Source organism: Triturus cristatus, chromosome 5_1 (genome assembly GCF_964204655.1).
Source record: "Triturus cristatus chromosome 5_1, aTriCri1.1, whole genome shotgun sequence".
NCBI classification, from domain to species: domain Eukaryota; kingdom Metazoa; phylum Chordata; class Amphibia; order Caudata; family Salamandridae; genus Triturus; species Triturus cristatus.
In genome coordinates this window covers 698,085,125-698,101,153 of record NC_140587.1, presented here as the reverse complement: position 1 = coordinate 698,101,153, position 16,029 = coordinate 698,085,125, and the positions used below count along the sequence as shown (strand labels likewise).

The 16,029-nt window shown below is 43.7% G+C and overlaps 1 protein-coding gene across 3 annotated transcripts in view; it reads right to left on the bottom strand.

The window, feature by feature from the left end:
• The window catches only part of PRKDC (protein kinase, DNA-activated, catalytic subunit), a 2,754,228-nt gene that overhangs the window by 755,372 nt on the left and 1,982,827 nt on the right, over nt 1–16,029 (bottom strand). For all 3 annotated transcript variants that reach the window (XM_085605657.1, XM_085605658.1, XM_085605659.1), the window contains one exon: nt 11,186–11,375. In XM_085605657.1, coding sequence (XP_085461783.1) covers nt 11,186–11,375 — 190 coding nt within the window. The remainder of the gene's footprint in view (nt 1–11,185; nt 11,376–16,029) is intronic.

Below are 16,029 nucleotides of genomic sequence, written 5' to 3'. Positions count from 1 at the left end.
CATGTGAGATGGTGCTCTAGCATGAGCTGAGCCTGTCTGCAGCTTTCGGAACCATGTCCTTATAGCTGTTCTATGATATAGCCTACCATATACTCTTAAAGTGCCTTATAATCTTAAACGGTTATGGTAACTATGGGTTGGCTTTATCAAAACATGTCGTGTAAGGTGTCTAACACTTTGGAATAATACCCCCATCCCATTTCTGGGGATTAGGATATTATCCCTCCCTTCTAGAGGGAGAAGACATGTTGTAACCTACTTACCCGGTTAAAGTTAACCAGAGCCCCAGCATCACAAAATGGATGCTGCTGCCACAGACACGAGTCTGACCTCCTGCTGCTGGGAGTGATCCCGGCAAGGGAGGCTTGGACAATAGGTTTCCTGCCTTGGGAGGTGCGAGCACCACCCCAGACAGGCCTTAGTGTATTGGGGCAGGGAGGGATGAAAAGAATGAGACATGCCTGGGGCACACAAGGTGTCCCGTGCATAGTCCAGTTCAAACCGGTGCTGGGGTACTCCAGCCCCAGTCCTGGCGCGAAACTGGACAAAGGGAAGGGGGTGTAACCACCCCCCCTCCCAGGTACCACCCATAAGGCGTGACCTAGCAGGCAACCCAGCCCCCCAGTTTAGTATAAGAGTGGTAGCTGGGCCCCAGGAGATTAGATTATCCTGAACCTGCAACTTGAACAGAAACTCTGGACCTTCGACATTCGACGAAAGAAGAAGACTGAAGAATCTCCCTTGTGGCCAAGGAGTGGCTACCCTGTGCAAACAGGCACCATCAAGAGACTACCCTTTGCTTTGCTGAAGTTCTACGAGGGACCGACTGCAGAGCCCGACCGGACCCTTCACTTCCAGACTTCTCCGACCCTGATCCACATCCACAGCCGAGCTGAGATCCGTGGAGGCGACGAGAGACGTGGGACCGGCTGCCTGGGAAAAGTGGCGAGTATCTTCCAGCGCAGCTTCTGAGGCACCCTCGAAGTTGTGCACCGGGGATTGAGAAGCCCCAACCCCAAGCACCATCTGCACCGAAGATCAGCCCCCCACACTCCACGAGTCCTGCGTGGGGCCCTTCTGCATTTTCCTGCTTGCCGCGTCTGTTCGGTTGCTTGCCCGTTGGCTAGCGGCCTTTGTGACGACACACCTTGAAATCTTCACTGCTGGTTTGGCTCCTCCAGACTGGCTCCCGCTCCTTTGCAAAAGAGAAGCACCCCAGACCCTCCTGGTCTGCACCAGAAGCAAGTCCTCCGTTCTTCGTGGGTTCAGCTTGCCAAGGCTTGGTGAGTCCTAGTTCGACTTCGACGCCGCCGACAGCAAGAGCCTTCGTGGGACAGCTCGCCTCCTGGTCCTGGTCGTCCACGACGTCTCCTGGTACCCGTGGCTGCAGCGACAAGCTTCACCTTTCACCTGCAATCTTCACGACATCGCCGGGTTCCTTCCTGGTTCCACGTGGTCACTGGCTAGTGACCTTGACTCTGTCCCTTCTGCTTGCAGGTATCCTCTCTTCTTGATCCCAGCCTTGGGATCCACCGGACACTCTTCACTGACTGCCTGTCAGCAACTTTCCTTCAGGCATCCATAGAAGTCCACGACGAAACCCGACGCAAGTTCACACCTATGCACCCGCAGTCCGTGGGCTAGGTAACTTGGGTACTCCGGTGCTCACAAGGGTAGTGACTATCCTAGGGTCTAGTTTCCGAGTCTCGACTCTCTAGCTGCTTCAGAAGTGTCCTTAAACTGTTAATTTCTAACTGCTAGTAATTCTATCGACTTTTACGCATTACGCGTGAGTGTTTCCACTCTGCACCTGAATCCCGTGGGCCTCCCACTTCCTAACTGTTGCTAGTGTAGTGTAGCCCCAGCGATTCCCTAGGCCTAGGCCTATCCTATTTCCGTGACAGTGGTCCTTACACCACTTCTTTAGTATATGGTTTGCGTGGCCCCTAGTGCCTAACTGTATTACTTACCTGTGTGACTTAATGTATGCTTGAATAAGACTGTGTTGTACTTGCCTCTAATCTCATAAAGAGTGCTGAGGGTTTGACTAGAATAAATACACTTTATTTTATATATATATCTGTTGTGGTGTCCTTTCATTTGGTATTCAAGGGATTATATATGGTATCACAGCTGGCTTCACATGCCATTCAGAGTTTAGCCTAAGACTGCTCTTGTCCATGCTACCACTAGGATAGCTGGTCTATAAGGTTGACTTTACAACCAATCACCATAAGGGTTGTTTGGACTGATATAAGGTGTACACTAGAACTAGTGACATCATACATCAGGCCAACTTCTCACACAGCACTTCCATCAAGACATTAGTCTTGCTGCCACTGAGGTCAACTGAAGGTCCTAGACCTCAGCCACCCTCTATACCACTGTTGCATAAGAGGCTCCCTCCTACATAGCCACAGTAGGGGGATAAAGCATACCAGTATCTGAAGAAGTATCCAGTCCACTGGTTTAACCCAGTTCCTCACAGCAGTCCATGTTAGGGTTCTCTAAATATGGCTGGTATTCCTAAGGGTCCAGCGACAGCTCCCAGAGTCCTAACCCAGGGGAATAGGACTCAGGCTCCTATCTCGGAGGAAAGGCTCCAGAAAGTACCTGATACGGTTTTGGGCATACTTCTGGCTCTTTATTGGAGTCGGGGATCAGAATGGGGATGGTGTCGGCAGTGTCGGGTGCATCGGCATAGGGACAGGCATCAGGTAAGGTCAAGTTGGTACAGCGGGCGCCAGTCCGGATCCAGGAATGTATACGTGGGGCCTGACTGGAGCCGGGGTCTGGATCCCCTGCCAACTTCTCGGGCCCAAAGGTGCACTGGAGGGATTGGGCAGTCCAAATATGACCCACATGCCCCCATAAAACTCCTTCAATTGAGCTGGGGTCATTTCAACTTCCGGAAAATCAGATAGGCACAGAGTCGGCCCAGGCGCAGCTCTACTGCTGAGCCAGGCCTTGAATGTCAATGCTCCCTCATCTCGTCAGTCGACGGACAAGGAGAAGTTGAAGACCTCTTCGACTTATTCTTCTTCTTGTGGCGGAACTTACCAGAGTGTCCAACCGACTTGGAGTGCGACGAGGATCTCGGACTTCACATCTGCTCCTGGGACCTTATCCTCGACCGGGACCTCAAACGTCGCAACGTTGCATGCTGTGCCACCATGAGCTTGATGGATCGCTCCCGCAAGGCCTTGGGATTCATGGCAGTCGGAGCACTATTTCGGGTATTGGTCATGCTCAAGGCACCACAGACATATACGATGCAGGTAGATGACAGGGGCCGCAAGGCTTGAAGCTGGCCTTCTTAGAGGACATCCCTGCAACACCAGGAGGAAAAGAAACTCAAAAAAAGTCGACAAAAAGTAAAAACAATCCAGTCAAAAGTGACTGAGCAGTAGCTCTTCTCTGGATCAATGCTGGCTGGCGCGGAAAGAAAGGAACTGACATCAGCGTGCCTGGGTAGTGCCTATATATGTATATATATATATATATATATTCACTGAAAAAACCATGGGTTTCACACACGTTATAGTTAGGAATTAGCATTTAAAAAACCTTGCCAATTCACAGAAAAAACCATGGGTTTCACACACGTTATAGTTAGGAATTAGCATTTAAAAAACCTTAGAAATTCAATGAAAAAACCAAAGGTTTCACACATGTTATAGTTAGCTGGACATTTCACTCGTAAAAAACCATTGAAATTCCCCCGTTATAGTTAGTTCAGCTAACTATAACTCGCGCGCCCGCAATGCACTGCTGATGACGTCACATATTACATCACTCATGACATGGTCAGTGACATCACTCATGACATCACTGATGCTAAATTCCTAACTATAACGTGTGTGAAACCCATGGTTTTTTCTGTGAATTGGCAAGGTTTTTTAAATGCTAATTCCTAACTATAACGTGTGTGAAACCCATGGTTTTTTCAGTGAATTGGCAAGGTTTTTTAAATGCTAATTCCTAACTATAACGTGTGTGAAACCCATGGTTTTTTCAGTGAATTTGCAAGGTTTTTTAAATGCTAATTTTGTTTTTTTTCTTCTATTTTTTTAAACATATTTTTATATTAATTTTCTATCCTTTTTTTATTGTCTATGGTTAAATTTTTAAAATTCTCTAATATGTTTTTTTAATATATTTTATAAAATAAACATGTAAAATTTATTTGCAATACATTTTTTCCTTTTTTTAATTTTTTTTAGTACGCGTACCGTAAGCTTACGGTAAGCGTACGGTTTACGCAACGTCCGTAATTTATCTACGCTGTTTGCGCATATTTACGCAATTTGCGTAGCTGTGCGTACACTGCGTGGGCGTGTACGTGTGTACGCTACACGCGCATGTTACGCGGAAGTGTCGGGGAGTGACTGTTAAGCGCATGCGCGCAAGCGCGTGTCTTTTTTACGCGCATGCGTACTTTTTCCGTAAGCGTACCGTAAGCGTACGGTAGGTCATGTGATCATGAAACACAACTTTTGATTGGTTGAAACTACTTTCAGTTCTAGAACTCTCCTACACCACACCCATTCCCCTCATTTCTGCTTGTGATCCCTTAGGAGAAGGAGCTGGGTTGACTTTGTGATACGATGGCAGAACAGCAGAGCCCTTCTGAGAGTGAGGCTAGCACTAGCAGCACTACCTTGAGGCAGAGAGCGAGGAAACAAAAGACCTCTTATGTATGGGATTATTTTACTTTTCCTGAAGGCCAGCAAAAGGTAAATGCACCCTTAGTAACTTGTAAGCTGTGTAAGCGTGTACTTTCAAGAGGTAATCCTGACAGGAAGTATTCCTTTGGGAATCATACCATGATGAGACACCTCAAGGATGTACACAAAAGGACACATGCTCGACTTACTGGAGGTAACCCTTCAGTAAGTCAACCAAGCACATCCACAGCAGCTCAGCCTGGACCATCATCTGCAGTGCCGAGTCCTTCTTCTGCAGGTCAGGTGAGCCCTTCATCTGTGGGGGGTGCATCTCCTTTTGCTGGCCCTCAGGAAATTAACCCTCGATTTCTGAGGGTTGATATTCGATGCGCCTCTTGTCATGATCTAATTTGTCATAGGGAGACCAGTGTTTCCCTAGTGAACAACAAAATAGATCAGCACACTTGTCGCAGAGACTAATTTTCCCAATCTTTCTTTCCTCTGTCCCTGCATGAACACAACGGCTCTTTTAAGAGCCAACCTTATCTTTCATCTTTTTTTTATATATGTTTTTAAAAACTTTTTTTTTTACCGTACGCGTACGGTGCGCGTAATTTTTTTTTTTTTTTTTTTTTTTAAAAAAACACTAAAAATCAATTATCACATTACAAGGTCCTTGAGAGACTACAATTAAAAATTGAAAATGTGATTGTAGAGAAGTGGAAAAAAGGGACCATGAAATTTTTGACTTACCATACCCACTCAAAAAAATATTTATTAATTTAAATTTAATTTTAATTGCTTTAAAAATGGTTCTAGTTTTCGAATTTTTTTTATCTCAATCTGAAAAAAAAGAAAAAAGTATTAATATTTAATAAAACATTTTATAATACAGTACACATATTTACATATTTTTCTAAAAAAATTTTAAAGAGTCATGGTTTGATATTAGGCAGAAAACGAAATTTCTTTGCCAATTTGAAAGCACACTTATTACTCTTTTTTTTGGCAAGTGATAATCACTTTTACAGACTGACACATTATGAATCCACTTTTCAGATTTTTTAAAAAGCCCATGTCCAGACTGCTTTTTCAGACCACCACCATGTGTATCCTGGGTGACTGCCTACACTCCAGCAAGGGCAACCAGCCTTAGTGATGCTGAATGTATTTGCATTACAGACTGAAACCTCAAACCCCACTCGCTTGTAAATACTGTGCATGATTATACATGGAAAGCAGCTGGGTGTGTGCTAAGAGTCTGCTTCTGCACCAAAAAATCGCTCCCCCTTTTTCCTACTAATGCAACTGTGAAATCACCAGAGCAAAACGCAATAAATCTCTGCCTGTAATTCCTATTTGCACACAGAGTCATGTTTTCACATTAGTCACAAAACGAAATTTCTTTGCTAATGTGAAAGCACACTTACTGCTCTTTTTTTTTGGCAAGTGATAATCACTTTTACAGACTGACACATTATGAATCCACTTTTCAGATTTTTTAAAAAGCCCATGTCCAGACTGCTTTTTCAGACCACCACCATGTGTATCCTGGGTGACTGCCTGCACTCCAGCAAGGGCAACCAGCCTTAGTGATGCTGAATGTATTTGCATTACAGACTGAAACCTCAAACCCCACTCGCTTGTAAATACTGTGCATGATTATACATGGAAAGGAGCTGGGTGTGTGCCAAGAGTCTGCTTCTGCACCAAAAAATCGCTCCCCCTTTTTCCTACTAATGCAACTGTGAAATCACCAGAGCAAAACGCAATAAATCTCTGCCTGTAATTCCTATTTGCACACAGAGTCATGTTTTCACATTAGTCACAAAACGAAATTTCTTTGCCAATTTGAAAGCACGCTTACTGCTCTTTTTTTTTGGCAAGTGATAATCACTTTTACAGACTGACACATTATGAATCCACTTTTCAGATTTTTTAAAAAGCCCATGTCCAGACTGCTTTTTCAGACCACCACCATGTGTATTCTGGGTGACTGCCTACACTCCAGCAAGGGCAACCAGCCTTAGTGATGCTGAATGTATTTGCATTACAGACTGAAACCTCAAACCCCCCTCGCTTGTAAATACTGTGCATGATTATACATGGAAAGGAGCTGGGTGTGTGCTAAGAGTCTGCTTCTGCACCAAAAAATCGCTCCCCCTTTTTCCTACTAATGCAACTGTGAAATCACCAGAGCAAAACGCAATAAATCTCTGCCATTAATTCCTATTTGCACACAGAGTCATGTTTTCACATTAGTCACAAAACGAAATTTCTTTGCCAATTTGAAAGCACACTTACTGCTCTTTTTTTTTGGCAAGTGATAATCACTTTTACAGACTGACACATTATGAATCCACTTTTCAGATTTTTTAAAAAGCCCATGTCCAGACTGCTTTTTCAGACCACCACCATGTGTATCCTGGGTGACTGCCTACACTCCAGCAAGGGCAACCAGCCTTAGTGATGCTGAATGTATTTGCATTACAGACTGAAACCTCAAACCCCACTCGCTTGTAAGAAAGCACGTCAACAAATCTGTTTCTGCTTTCCTCCGTGACTATGGTATGGGTTCCATTTACCACAACAACTTGCGTTACGACATGCAAGACATTTATAGAGGAGATGGTGTGCACTTCAATGATGAAGGGAACAGAGTCTTCCTCTTGAACCTTAGACTCTGCATCGGTACTTACTTGTAGGTACCACTAAAAAATCACTTAATAAACACAACGGCTCTTTTTAGAGCCCCCTAATATCTAAACACTTAAATCTGAATTTCATTTCTTTTTTTATTTATTTTTTTACCGTACGCTTACCGTAAGCTTACCGTACGCGTACCCCGCGATTTTTTTTTAAAATCAATAAATGTTTTCTTTGTACTTTTCTGTCCTTCTTTGACCCCCTTACAAATGTTAGGGGGTCTGCAACTCTCTCCCTTGCCCCCTTTTCAAGATATCACTCTTTTTTACCGGAGTGAAATACACAAAATGGCGGCCGCCGCTTCCTGGTTTCGGCCGATTCGAATGTTTACTAAGATCTAACAGCCAATCAGAATCGCGCACGCCACCGTACGTGTACGGTAAGCTTACGGTAAGCGTACCGTAAGCCGGCCCAGATATATATATTGATTTAAAGGCTATTTTCTCAGAATCTACTGAACAGATTTACACCAAACCTACAAAAGGCACTTCCTTGACCTGAGGACTACCTCTCTGCCAAATTTCTAGTAATTCTGTTCAGCCGTTCGGGCTGTAGCCCTGTCTAAATGTCCTATGGAAAAATGCATGGGAAAAACGCGTTTTGGGACCCCCCTTTTATCTCAGCCCCCGCTTGACGAATCCCCCCGAGACTTTCAGGGTAGGAGCGGAGCGTAGCGCCCCACCTATTTTGAGAAATTCGCGAGGATTCGTCGACCGGCGCCAAAGTTATTCAAAATAGAATGTTGCGGATTTCCTATGGAAACAGGGTCCTAACTATAACTACCTACTGGCGACCGCCAGTAGGTAATATATATATATATATATATATATATATACACACACATGCCGAGGATGTCACGTCCGGCTCGGACGACGCACGTGCAGTCGAAACACGCTTACTACCAGCATGCAGGGGTACGGTTCACAAAAAATCTTCTGGACCCAGTCTGACACCTGAGGAAATTCCAAGGTACGTAATCTGTGGCTAGAAGTCTATATCAGATGTTGATAAATTCCTTCTATTGTTCCACTACAGCTGCTACAGGTTTACGTAGAAGTTTACTATTTTACCACTGTATGTGCTCTTGTTTTCTTCAAAAGTCTACTATCTAAACAGGCATATCACTGTAGCATGGTCAGAGAAGGATATAACACTGTCTTCATCCCTTGTTACGATGTTCATTAGTGTATGGGACATGAAAAACACGTACAGCCGTAAACAGGATTTGTGTGTGGCCGAGTAGTAATTCACCAGGTTAGGATTATATGATCCCTGGTGTTGATCAAGCCTACCTCTGGCAGACAGTGTATTCCCACACTTGAGAGGAGTAGTGTTGAAGATCTAGCACAAATCCTGTCCTCATGTTGTCGATCGCAAGGGAGCTGCCGCAGTGCAGCGAAGTGCACAAGCACCTTCTTTTCCATGTAAGCAACTTGCCAACAGACGTGAATAATTTACTGATTGGGGTCTTCAATGTGCATTTGGACGTTCCCTCACATGATACTCAAATTAAGTTTAAGGAATCTTTGTTCTTGTTTACTTTTGATACAAGCAGTGTTCATTGAATGCATAATCCTTAACATTGTTTTTACCGGCTCCCAGTTGTTTAAGAACTTACCAGCTTTTGATGATCTATGGTATGATCATTATATACTGCTGTTTCATTGACCTTTGGAGCCAACCCATTCCAGAATATCAAAGAAATCAACGACTAGCCTAGTCTGCAAAAGGAGTAAATGGGATATTAATACAGTGGTGACAAGTTCAACCGAGTTTGCTAATAGACATCACCATAATGAATCTGAGCCATCTGCTTAAGTTATCTGTATATGGTCCCCAGTCAGAAAAAAGTCATCTTAATAAGGTGCATAGTAACTGGTTTAATGAGGAGTAAGTCTCTACGAGGCATAAGCTCCGCCAACTTAAATGTGTTTGGTGCCGAAATTATTCCTTAGAGGTCCAGGATTTCATTTCAATGCTTACAAGAATGCGATAAAATGTGCAAAGTCACACTATAACTCTCAGGGGATTCTCTCAGCCCCAAGTTGCAGCTGAAGCTGCTTTCTCAAGACATAAAGGGACCTATAAATTGGTTACAGGATCTTTGTTGAACAATCAAATGTTATTACTTTGAGCAAATCTACTGCAAGGCCTGGATCAGATGAAAGCGGTGTGGAGACAGGACGTATCACCGAACTCCACACGACACTGAAAAACATCGACAGACATTTTGAAGGTGCTGTTAGTGGAGGATTGAAGTGATTGGAGGGCTTTTTAGCCTCCTTGGTTACGTCCTGGAATTCCAGCTTTCAGCCTGCTATAATAGGAGTCCTGCTTGATTTGAACCATAAGGAGTTTCTATCTAAATGTCATGATATTTGGGAGTTCACTGAATTACCGCACCATACGATTTTATTTATTGGAAGAGTTTTATTGAACAGCAGTGTGCTACCTATCAATAACTGTATCTACAACCACATGCTCTGAACAAATTCGGGAGCAATAGTGTATAAAGGAAAATGCTGCATATTTGTTGGGAGGGATACAAATATTTCTTGTTGTCCTGAAGAAGGTGGCTCTATCCTGTTAACTCACTGAAATGCTTTGACGCCTACTTGTGTTAAATTTGAGGAACAAAGTGCTATATGTTGAAAAGATCTCAGATAACATAATTATTCTATTGATTCCTTCAAATTAACAAGTTTTTGATGACAAATGTGTATGTCTTTTGTGTTGTCTCTCTTGTTATAATGTATTCATAATACCATGTGCAATAGCTTTTACGACTGGGTTTTAAACTGTTTTTAATCAGATGAATTTTATGTTATTGTACAAATTGCTTCATATGGTTTGATATTAAAAATTGGCCATCAAGAATTGTCTTGTGGGTACCTTTAAAGACGGATGTAGAGTAGTGCATGATTTTGGAAGAAGTGAAGTACACAAGTGGTGAATGTTTTGAGTTTTCCAAGGGAATCTACTGGTGACAAAGTCTCATATGGAACCCTCTCTCTTGGAATAGCAGGGCCTCTCGCTTTTAGACAGATATCAGATGAAAGGGCTGCAGCTACCAGAAAAATTGTATTCTGGAGAAGCCATGAACTTGATGAGTTTTTAAAATGCTTAGCTGGGAAGGCCAAACCCAACAAATGTGCCATAGCAGAATTTTTTTTTAAGTGTTTGTGCTAAGGATCTCTATGCATTTAACAGAAGATCTATTTGGGCAACTTGGACTTCCCCAGAAAGGTCCATCGAGCTCATCTAGGGAAGATTAAAAACTGTAGCGATAGATCAGGGCTACGAAAACGCTGGCTCCTCATGGATTCAAGTAATTCATACTCATGGTCAGAGGTGCATTGGGGTTTAGTTTCACTGATGATGTTTGGATCGTCAAACTCTCTGGAGCAGGGGGGATCAACAGCAAGTTAGGATTTAAGGTTCCTAAAAGGCTACAACCCAGAGACCTCCAGAGGTGACATTTGACCAAATTTGCTATACAAGTAATGTTAAAACACTTAGGAATTTGATAAACACAGAAGAAGAATCTTCAGACTTGCATCAGAAAGGCATGAAATAATAGAAACTGACACCAGTATAGAAGGCCACTGCAATCACGTCCTGGATAAGCAGAACGCTGAAGATTTTAGGAACATTTCCTGATTCAGTCTGGTGCTTGGCAAGATTCATAAGTGAGGAATCGGAAGGAAAAGATATTGATCAGAAAAGGAAGGCTACAGTCTTCATGCTTCTTTTGTACTGCTTTGTGTACACAGTTTTACAGCAAACTCCCAACATTCTGAAATTGTATTTACCTGCTTTCTCGCGCTCGCCACCATCTTCATTTTCATTGTAAACTTGCAGCTTTTTATCAAAGTGTTTATATCTTCTTCTTGCTCATCGACTTCCATTCGGTCAACTGCACCCTCTCCTCCATCAACTTCCATGCTATCATCGGCATGGCAAACAGGAAGCTTTTCCTGAATTTTATCCAGAAAAAAACACCTATGTAGTAGAAAGGTGAAAGGTCAGCAACACAAAGTATACATACACAGATGAACATGCTTTCAATAGCACCATAGCCCCTCTTGATTTGTATAAAAGGACATTTCAGATGCATGTGAATAGGAGAAAAGGTGTGATATGGTAATTGTCTTTTGCATCAAATACACAAAAGAGATCATCCATTCAGAAAAGAGTGTTCTTGTATTTGGAAAAATAAATGTTTAAGGACAGGAGCCCTCACTAATCCAAGGGTGGCATTCTTTATCATTGGGTTCCCTCATCACACTAGGACAGCAAGGTACCTGGTGTGGGCTACAATTCTTCAACACAGAGGAGCTAGAGGTGTTTTTTAGTTCAGGATGAGCACTCGGTATGTTATTACAGAGTGACTAAGAACTGCTTCTGACGAATGCTTCTGACTCTGAACCCCGAGTTAGGTCACTCTAAGGGGGAAAAATGTTGACCATTGAATGGGAGAATTTTTCCCAGATTCCCCCTCACATTTTTTTTTATCCTATCAGGGGAGGGAGGGGGGTGTGTACCAGAATAAACCTTACATATAGCCTACCAGGAGATAGTTTTAGATTAACTACACTTTATATACCTAGCACTCACCTCTACCCATACCTATTGCTCATCCTGAGCTAAAAACATTTCAGCTCTTCTCCGCTGTAGAGTTGGAGCCCACACCAGGTACCTTGCGGTCTGGTGTGAAGAGGAAACCTAATGATGAAGCATGCCACCTTTGGGTGGGTGAGGACTCTTGCCCTTAAAAACACATTTTTCCATGTACAAGAATATTCTTTCCATAACTAGATGTACTCTTTTGTGTGTTCAATTAACTGCGGAGTAGTACATTTGTGGTTGGGTTATTTACTCCCATTAGACCCCCTGTGTGCATTAATTGGGTTTTGTATGGCAGACTACGCGTTGGGAGCTTCTTGAGAATGCAGGGAGTTGTGCTAAAGGGCAGAAGTATTCAGGGATGAACCAGTGTGGGGGAGCAGTACAGAGTGCACAACTATTGAGAGTCACAGAGGGTGAAGACTTGGGTTGAGTATTCAGAAATCGGTAGAGTCCTGCTATCAGGAATCTGGGTTTTAAAGACAGAAAGGACGAGGGTCTTATGACTGCCATGTTATATTCTTATCATGTGCCATGAACAACTTCCCTGCTTTTAGACACTTCAATAGATTATAAAATTAGTGCTCTCCCTGGTAAAGCCGAGATACCCTTCTGAGGGCCAGCTGAGTTAATAAGCACCTGGACCGCAGAAATACAGTAAGAACAATTATTATCGCCAGCAATTATGATAACCCCTGCATTTTAGGATTTTCTTCAACATGTAAGCAAAAAGAGTTTATCAATGAAGTTGGCGAAAATCAGGAAGGCATTGTCCAGATTGGTCAATGTAGGAAGGTGGAGTATTAAGTAGTGATGCTGGTTAGGCTTCAGTATGCAATACTCTCACAAACCCCAAAGATGGTCTTTAGCTCAGTCCCGGCAGAGTGGCAAAGAGCAGTCAGGCTTTACTAGAGGAACATGTGTTAAGCATTTCAGAGTACCAACGTGGACAATAAGTAATTGACACAACCCTAATAAAATCCAACACCAATTTATCAAAATAAAGCAGATTATTTTCATGTAAATCTAGACACCAAAATGAAGTCAATGAGATAAATATAACCGGTGTTATAGATTTAGAAGCAAAATGAAATCCTTCCACATTAGTACTGCAAAACGTTATCATTGCGGCCAACGGTAAAAACAACTAGTGACAACCTGTCACTTGCAGGTCAAGATGAGTGGAACCCAAGGAGGGTTAAGGTGATGTGGGTCCCAGGAACAGGGTACGACAGTCAGTTTGATGTTACCTATCTCAAGAAGCATGGGTGCAGAGTTGTCCTGGCTTTCCGAGGCACTGAACAGGAGCTGGTTTTACCACTTACATGGTGCTGGTGGGGAACCTGGTGCAAAAAGTAATCAACAAAGCCACTGCTGATGTCGAATGAAGGTTTTGCAGAACTCCCTTGAGGTAAAGATGGTGGTTGCCAGACTGGCGACCACTAAGCCTAGGCAGTGGTAAGCTCAGCAGAAGGTTATTTCGAAGTCCGGGGAACAAGGTAGCCACCTGGAACTTAGTGGAGGTCAGGACTACATTTCCCAGAATGCACCGGACCATCTACATTTGGGTGATCCCTCGGAGGGCCCGATGGCCAGCGATTCTTTGGTTCTTGTGCGCTGTTTTTACCTGTGATGTGCAGAGGACTTGTGCCACCAGTACAAGGGGGTCTGGAGTTGTCTTTGGCTCCCAAAGAGGTCACTCAGTCTGGGGGAACAGAGCTTTGGTCTGGGAGGAGTCATAGTCGTGCAGTTTCAGGATGGTTGCCACAGGTGCAGAGTTTCACGCCTTTGCTTTGAGCAGGCCTTGTTGTCACAGACACAGATCTCATCTTTGTCCTCTTACAAGTCAGATCAGAACTGAGGTTCTAGTGTCAAGGCTGGCCCTTAAATGCTAGATTTAGGGATGTGGGGGAAGTGGGCAATGGTTTACTAGCCCCTAATCCGCCCCGGAGGTGACCACATCCGAGGTGGGTGTGTCAAATTTTCTGCCCAGAACCCTTTATTCGACCAGTTTTAAAAATGGCAGTGGTCTTCCTCAGCTGTATGGAACAAATAGCCCACACTAATGGCGTGCCTAGCCTTTTGGGGGTATACATCTCGACTAAATAATGTTCCCGCCTGCCTGGCTACAAATGTGCCTGGGGGAAGGGGGATGGCTGTTTATTTCATTGGAAAGCAGCCTAGATGCATATCAGAGGTGGTGAAAGCTTTGAAGCTCACCTCCTTGATGTTCCACTTGATGTTCCACTTCACTAGCCTTCCTGTCATGAAGGGAGGTTTCACCTTCTTCCTGTCCAAGCCATTGATTCTGACTCCTGGGAGAGTTCACATCTCCTGGCAGAGGGTCAGATTCCTGTCTTGGCTGCAGCAGCTGCAGCTGCAGGCTGCCAGCGAGGGCACAGGAAAGGCTGGAGCAACCAGGTGGGTAACTTTTAAAGTATCCACCTGATTGCATGTCACATTGCCGCTGGCACAAGAATCGTGTCAAGGGTGAGGAGGTAAGTTGTTTGATATCAAACATACAAAAAGGGCACGTGCCTCTAGTCACTTTAAATGATGGCCTGGGGAATTCAGGGCAAAGCAGGAAGTAGAGAGATTAATATATTTAAGCTAAAAATAAGTTTTCCATGAGGAATAGGAAATCAGTGTAGTGGCTCTCGAGATACATTTCCCATTATCTTCTCTCTAGTATGCAAGCAGTGCGCATCCCGCAGTACACCAGGATCGTTCACTTTTCCCCCATATTGTGGTTGATGGAATAACCAGTTCTTCATCCCCACGACGCAATGTGTTCTTGGTGACAACTGCAACCGGAAATTTTGAGTCCGGTTTAAACTGTTAAATTGCCCATTTGCCTTAGCTAACGTGCCCCCTTCCCCTAAATCAAGAATTAATGTACCATCTGTTCACAGGCCTTACACAGCAACTTCTTTTATTCCGGTCTCTTTCAACAAGTCTGGCAAGATGTCACCATCCCTTGCGACTTGGGAAATCTCTGCAGCAATACTGAATGTGCGATAATACAGCACCACTCCCATACACTGGTGCCTAGCACTACATTCACTGAAGGAGAACAGGGATGTGTTCCAGAGTCAATAGATGAAGCTCCTCCAGCACATACCATGTACATACATATGGTCATATTGGATCTGGAACAACTGCAAAAGCTCTCCTGCATCGGTAGGTAGTGTTCTATTCCATCTTGGCGGAAGGTAAAGTCTTATACATGACACCACAAAGCACCACACCAGTACCCTGAGGTGAGTTCCTCGTTCATTTTTTCTAAGTACAATGAGGCGGGACAGGGGCAGCAGGATTTTATCAATAGTTAGGCAGTGCACCAATCTAACTAGGAACCTTACTAAAGTGTACTTATGACCAGTCCTCATACATTGAAGTGGGCGAGATTGGTGAGGAATCTGTAGGCAGGGTACCCAACAGAGAAAGATCATTACCGAAGGCAAGTAACTTGTTCTCCTGATGGAAACTTCTAACTGAAGATTCCATATTTTTTTAATGAATACCGCAAAAATGTCCTTCAAAGGTGATAGGTCTGAAGAGATGGTCAAGCCAGAAAGCCCTGTAGCAAATATTCAAAATAACTATCCCTTTGTACTTCTGAGTCTAAGCAATAATGCTTAGTAAACGTGTAGATGGAAGACCATGTTGCCCCTTGGCACGAGTCCGAGACACGCACACTTCTGGATACATCTGAAGAAGTTGCTTTTGCCATAGTGAAATAGGCTACAATACCATTAGTGTTTCCTTCTTAACAAGGGCATAGCACATCTTAATGCACAGAAGAATCCATCTGGACTCAGTCCTCTTCTGAACAGCTTTGCCCCTTATAGTATCCACACAGCCTACAAAGTGCGTCCGATCATCTGACTATGTAGGAGCTGACCACTCTACAAGGATTTAAACAATACAGCTCTCCACTTTCTTAGTGAGTTGAGGCAGAGGATAAAACTTAGAAAAGGCAATGAACTGGCCAATGTGAAACTGGGTCACCATCTTTTGTTCTCAGAAC